This window comes from Nyctereutes procyonoides, unplaced genomic scaffold, assembly GCF_905146905.1.
Source record: "Nyctereutes procyonoides isolate TBG_1078 unplaced genomic scaffold, NYPRO_anot_genome, whole genome shotgun sequence".
Lineage (NCBI taxonomy): Eukaryota > Metazoa > Chordata > Mammalia > Carnivora > Canidae > Nyctereutes > Nyctereutes procyonoides.
Genome location: NW_026575145.1, coordinates 2,740,570 through 2,747,710, shown reverse-complemented (window position 1 = coordinate 2,747,710; position 7,141 = coordinate 2,740,570). Strand labels below are relative to the sequence as shown.

General features: G+C 41.0%; 1 protein-coding gene across 1 annotated transcript; it reads left to right on the top strand.

Moving 5' to 3' along the window:
- The first annotated feature begins 4,388 nt into the window (after positions 1–4,388).
- On the top strand, positions 4,389–6,430 carry LOC129499463 (plastin-3-like). Its single transcript, XM_055309201.1, has one exon. It carries the CDS (start codon positions 4,521–4,523, stop codon positions 6,411–6,413), a length of 1,893 nt encoding a protein of 630 aa, XP_055165176.1. The 5' UTR covers positions 4,389–4,520; the 3' UTR covers positions 6,414–6,430.
- Positions 6,431–7,141: the final 711 nt, after the last annotated feature.

The following is a 7,141-nucleotide window of genomic DNA, read 5'->3' as shown; positions in this document are numbered from 1 at the left end:
GTAACAGACCTCCCAGAGACCTGGCAGGCCAGAAAGGGCTGGCAGGATATATTCAGGGTCCTAAATGAGAAGAACATGCAACCAAGAATACTTTATCCAGCAAGGCTCTCATTCAGAATGGAAGGAGAGATAAAGAGCTTCCAAGACAGGCAGGAACTGAAAGAATATGTGACCTCCAAACCAGCTCTGCAAGAAATTTTAAGGGGGACTCTTAAAATTCCTCTTTAAGAAGAAGTTCAGTGGAACAATCCACAAAAACAAGGACTAAATAGATATCATGATGACACTAAACTCATATCTTTCAGTAGTAACTCTGAACGTGAACGGGCTTAATGACCCCATCAAAAGGCGCAGGGTTTCAGACTGGATAAAAAAGGAGGACGCATCTATTTGCTGTCTACAAGAGACTCATTTTAGACAGAAGGACACCTACAGCCTGAAAATAAAAGGTTGGAGAACCATTTACCATTCAAATGGTCCTCAAAAGAAAGTAGGGGTAGCCATCCTTATATCAGATAAACTAAAATTTACCCCGAAGACTGTAGTGAGAGATGAAGAGGGACACTATATTATACTTAAAGGTTCTATCCAACAAGAGGACTTAATCCTCAATATATATGCCCCGAATGTGGGAGCTGCCAGATATATAAATCAATTAATAACCAAAGTGAAGAATACTTAGATAATAATACACACTACTTGGTGACTTCAATCTAGCACTTTCCACACTTGATAGGTCTTCTAAACACAACATCTCCAAAGAAACGAGAACTTTAAATGATACACTGGACCAGATAGATTTCACAGATATCTACAGAACTTTACATCCAAACTCAACTGAATACACATTCTTCTCAAGTGCACATGGAACTTTCTCCAGAATAGACCACATACTGGGTCACAAATCGGGTCTGAACTGATACCAAAAGATTGGGATCATCCCCTGCATATTCTCAGACCATAATGCCTTGAAATTAGAACTAAATCACAACAAGAAGTTTGGAAGGACCTCAAACACGTGGAGGTTAAGGACCATCCTGCTAAAAGATGAAAGGTTCAACCAGGAAATTAAGGAAGAATTAAAAAGATTCATGGAAACTAATGAGAATGAAGATACGACCGTTCAACATCTTTGGGATGCAGCAAAAGCAGTCCTGAGGGGGAAATACATCGCAATACAAGCATCCATTCAAAAACTGGAAAGAACTCAAATACAAAAGCTAAACTTACACATAAAGGAGCTAGAGAAAAAACAGCAAATAGATCCTACACCCAGCAGAAGACGAGAATTAATAAAGATTCAAGCAGAACTCAACGAAATCGAGACCAGAAGAACTGTGGAACAGATCAACAGAACTAGGAGTTGGTTCTTTGAAAGAATAAATAAGATAGATAAACCATTAGCCAGCCTAATTAAATAGAAGAGAGAGAAGACTCAAATTAATAAAATCATGAATGAGAAAGGAGAGATCACTACCAACACCAAGGAAATACAAACGATTTTAAAAACATATTATGAACAGCTCTACGCCAATAAATTAGGCAACCTAGAAGAAATGGAGACATTCCTGGAAAGCCACAAACTACCAAAACTGGAACAGGAAGAAATAGAAAACCTGAACAGGCCAATAACCAGGGAGGAAATTGAAGCAGTCATCAAAAACTTCCCAAGATACAAAAGTCCAGGGCCAGATGGCTTCCCAGGGGAATTCTATCAAACGTTTAAAGAAGAAACCATACCTATTCTACTAAAGCTGTTTGGAAAGATAGAAAGAGATGGAGTACTTCCAAACTCATTCTATGAGGCCAGCATCACCTTAATTCCAAAACCAGACAAAGACCCCACCAAAAAGGAGAATTATAGACCAATATCCCTGATGAACATGGATGCAAAAATTCTCAACAAGATACTAGCCAATAGGATCCAACAGTACATTAAGAAAAGTATTCACCATGACCAAGTAGGATTTATCCCCAGGACACAAGGCTGGTTCAACACTCATAAAACAATCAACGTGATTCATCATATCAGCAAGAGAAAAACCAAGGACCATAGGATCCTCTCATTAGATGCAGAGAAAGCATTTGACAAAATACAGCATCCATTCCTGATCAAAACTCTTCAGAGTGTAGGGATAGAGGAAAAATTCCTCAACATCTTAAAAGCCATCTACAAAAAGCCCACAGCAAATATCATTCTCAATGGGGAAACACTGGAAGCCTTTCCCCTAAGATCAGGAACAAGACAGGGATGTCCACTCTCACCACTGCTATTCAACATAGTACCAAAAGTTCTAGCCTCAACAGTCAGACCACAAAAAGACATTAAAGGCATTCAGATTAGCAAAGAAGAAGTCAAACTCTCCCTCTTCGCCGATGACATGATACTCTACATAGAAAACCCAAAAGCCTCCACCCCAAGATTGCTAGAACTCATACTGCAATTTGGTAGTGTGGCAGGATACAAAATCAATGCCCAGAAATCAATGGCATTCCTATACACTAACAATGAGACTGAAGAAAGAGAAATTAAGGAGTCAATCCCATTTATAATTGCACACAAAAGCATAACATACCTAGGAATAAACCTATCCAAAGAGGTAAAGGATCTATACCCTAAAAACTATAGAACACTTCTGAAAGAAGTTGAGGAAGACACAAAGAGGTGGAAAAATATTCCATGCTCATGGATTGGCAGAATTAATATTGTGAAAATGTCAATGTTACCCACGGCAATATACACGTTTAATGCAATCCCTATCAAAATACCATGGACTTTCTTCAGAGAGTTGGAACAAATTATTTTAAGATTTGTGTGGAATCAGAAAGACCCCGAATAGCCAGGGGAATTTTAAAAAAGAAAACCATATTTGGGGGCATCACAATGCCAGCTTTCAGGTTGTACTACAAAGCTGTGGTCATCAAGACAGTGTGGTACTGGCACAAAAACAGGCACATAGATCAATGGAACAGAATAGAGAACCCAGAAGTGGACCCTCAACTTTATGGTCAACTAATATTCAATAAAGGAGGAAAGACTATCCATTGGAAGAAAGACAGTCTCTTCAATAAATGGTGCTGGGAAAATTGGACATCCACATGCAGAAGAATGAAACTAGACCACTCTCTTGCACCATACACAAAGATAAACTCAAAATGGATGAAAGATCTAAATGTGAGACAAGATTCCATCAAAATCCTAGAGGAGAACATAGGCAACACCCTTTTTGAACTCAGCCACAGTAACTTCTTGCAAGATACATGCACGAAGGCAAAAGAAACAAAAGCCAAAATGAACTATTGGGACTTCATCAAGATAAGAAGCTTTTGCACAGCAAAGGATACAGTCAACAAAACTAAAAGACAACCTACAGTTTGGGAGAAGATATTTGCAAATGACGTATCAGATAAAGGGCTAGTTTCCAAGATCTATAAAGAACTTATTAAACTCAATAGCAAAGAAACAAACAATCCAATCATGAAATGGGCAAAAGACATGAAGAGAAATCTCACAGAGGAAGACATAGACATGGCCAACATGCACATGAGAAAATGCTCTGCATCACTTGCCATCAGGGAAATACAAATCAAAACCACAATGAGATACCACCTCACACCCGTGAGAATGGGGAAAATTAACAAGGCAGGAAACCACAAATGTTGGAGAGGATGGGGAGAAAAGGAAACCCTCTTACACTGTTGGTGGGAATGTGAACTGGTGCAGCCACTCTGGAAAACTGTGTGGAGGTTCCTCAAAGAGTTAAAAATAGACCTGCCCTATGACCCAGCAATTGCACTGTTGGGGATTTACCCCAAAGATTCAGATGCAATGAAACGCCGGGACACCTGCACCCCAATGTTTATAGCAGCAATGTCCACAATAGCCAAACTGTGGAAGGAGCCTCCTTGTCCATCGAAAGATGAGTGGATAAAGAAGATGTGGTTTATGTATACAATGGAATATTACTCAGCCATTAGAAATGACAAATACCCACCATTTGCTTCAACGTGGATGGAACTGTAGGGTATTATGCAGAGTGAAGTAAGTCAATCGGAGAAGGACAAACAGTGTATGTTCTCATTCATTTGGGGAATATGAATAATAGTGAAAGGGAATATAAGGGAAGGGAGAAGAAATGTGTGGGAAATATCAGAAAGGGAGACAGAACATAAAGACTCCTAACTCTGGGAAACGAACTAGGGGTGGTGGAAGGGGAGGAGGGCAGGGGGTGGGGATGAATGGGTGACGGGCACTGAGGGGCGCACTTGACGGGATGAGCACTGGGTGTTATTCTGTATGTTGGTAAATTGAACACCAATAAAAATTAATTTATTAAAAAAATTAATTTATATAAAAATAATAATAGAAGTTGTCTGAGCATGTCGGTCGGAGGCTGCTGGGCTGGGGCCGGGACTCTGCGACTACCCAGCCTCAGACTACTCTGGAAGGTGATTTACCTAACTTATCTACTGAGAAGTTTGTCCCTCTTCAGTGACATTTTAACATCATAGATCTTTAAATGGAGGAGATGGCTACCACTCAGATTTCCAAAGATGAGCTTGATGAACTCAAAGAGGCCTTTGCAAAAGTTGATCTCAACAGCAATGGATTCATCTGTGACTATGAACTTCATGAGCTTTTCAAGGAAGCCAATATGCCATTACCAGGATATAAAGTGAGGGAAATCATTCAAAAACTCATGCTGGATGGTGACAGGAATAAAGATGGGAAGATAAGTTTCGATGAATTTGTCTATATTTTCCAAGAGGTAAAAAGCAGTGACATTGCCAAAACCTTCCGCAAAGCAATCAACAGGAAAGAAGGGATTTGTGCTCTGGGAGGCACTTCAGAGCTGTCCAGTGAAGGAACACAGCATTCTTACTCAGAGGAAGAAAAATACGCTTTCGTTAACTGGATAAACAAGGCTTTGGAAAATGATCCTGACTGCAGACATGTTATACCCATGAACCCAAATACCGATGACCTATTCAAAGCTGTTGGTGATGGAATTGTGCTTTGTAAAATGATCAACCTTTCAGTCCCCGATACAATTGATGAAAGAGCAATCAACAAGAAGAAACTTACACCCTTCATCATTCAGGAAAACTTGAACTTGGCCCTGAACTCCGCTTCTGCCATCGGGTGTCACGTTGTGAACATCAGTGCAGAGGATTTGCGGGCTGGGAAACCCCATCTGGTTCTGGGACTCCTCTGGCAGATCATTAAGATCGGTTTGTTCGCCGACGTTGAATTAAGCGGGAATGAAGCCTTGGCTGCCTTACTTCGAGATGGTGAGACTTTGGAGGAGCTTATGAAATTGTCTCCGGAAGAGCTTCTGCTCAGATGGGCAAACTTTCACTTGGAAAACTCGGGCTGGCAAAAAATCAACAACTTTAGTGCTGACATCAAGGATTCCAAAGCCTATTTCTATCTTCTCAATCAAATTGCACCAAAAGGACAAAAGGAAGGTGAACCGCGTATAGATATTAACATGTCAGGTTTCAACGAAACAGATGATTTGAAGAGAGCCGAGAGTATGCTTCAACAGGCTGACAAGTTAGGTTGCAGACAGTTTGTTACCCCTGCTGATGTGGTCAGTGGAAACCCCAAACTGAACTTAGCCTTTGTGGCTAACCTGTTTAATAAATACCCAGCACTAACCAAGCTGGAGAACCAGGATATTGACTGGACTCTACTGGAAGGAGAAACTCGTGAAGAAAGAACCTCCCGTAACTGGATGAATTCTCTTGGAGTTAATCCCCATGTAAACCATCTCTATGCTGACCTGCAAGATGCCCTGGTAATATTACAGTTGTATGAACGAATTAAAGTTCCTGTCGACTGGAATAAGGTTAATAAGCCTCCATACCCGAAACTCGGAGCCAACATGAAAAAGCTAGGAAACTGCAACTACGCTGTTGAACTGGGGAAGCATCCTGCCAAATTCTCCCTGGTTGGGATCGGAGGGCAAGACCTGAATGATGGAAACCAAATGCTGACATTAGCTTTAGTCTGGCAGCTGATGAGAAGATACACCCTCAATGTTCTGGAAGACCTTGGAGATGGGCAGAAAGCTAATGATGACATCATCGTAAGCTGGGTGAACAGAACATTGGCTGAAGCTGGAAAATCAACTTCTATTCAGAGTTTCAAGGACAAGACGATCAGCTCCAGTTTGGCAGTTGTGGACTTAATTGACGCCATCCAGCCGGGCTGCATAAACTATGACCTTGTTAAGAGCGGCAACCTGACAGAGGATGACAAGCACAATAATGCCAAGTACGCCGTGTCCATGGCTAGAAGAATTGGAGCCAGGGTGTACGCTCTCCCCGAAGACCTTGTGGAAGTAAAGCCCAAGATGGTCATGACTGTGTTTGCATGCTTGATGGGCAGGGGGATGAAGAGGGTGTAAAAAATCACCCATGGAAATAAAAAACAACCTTGCTCCCAGGTGTATGATTGGCAGGTCAGCTCTTCCCAGGTGCAGTGCTCATGGCTTAAGGAACCGTTGGTCATTCAAAGGACTCATAGTTGTGATTCACAAGACTCCTCATCTTGAGAACTCACAGGGGAAAGAGTTTTAATGGAAACACCTCCTCTTTCCCGGAGTCAAAGTCAGATTTGTCAGGCACACCTGAAATGCACTCATGGCCAAATCATTTACTCCCGCCTCCTACATCGCTGGCCTTGACTTTTCCCATTGCTGTATTGTCATTTCTGTGTATCTTCCCCCCACCCCTTAGAATGTCCACCTCTTGGGACTTGCTTAGATGATTCGATATGAATATCATTAGACCATAAGTTTGCTTTCCATCCAGGATGCTAGTTCTTGTTTGAGAGCTGTGGCCAGAGGGTATTTGGACAGGAGTATCCTTCGCTTATCTTTGTAGTACTGAAAATTAGCAGAACTGGCTGTGCAGAATGTAATAGAAGCTTTTCGTATTCTTTTATTCTTAAAATCTTAAAATAAGTATCTTTTTACAGTATTCTTTCTACGTGATCTTTTTTGTACATTTAAGGATATTTTGATTACATTAAATAAGACTGCTTATTTTGCTACTTTTTTAAAGGGGTCTTCAAGTACGTAAAAACCATACATTATAGGTAGAGGAAAAGTGTTCCTTGATTTTGCATCTGCCC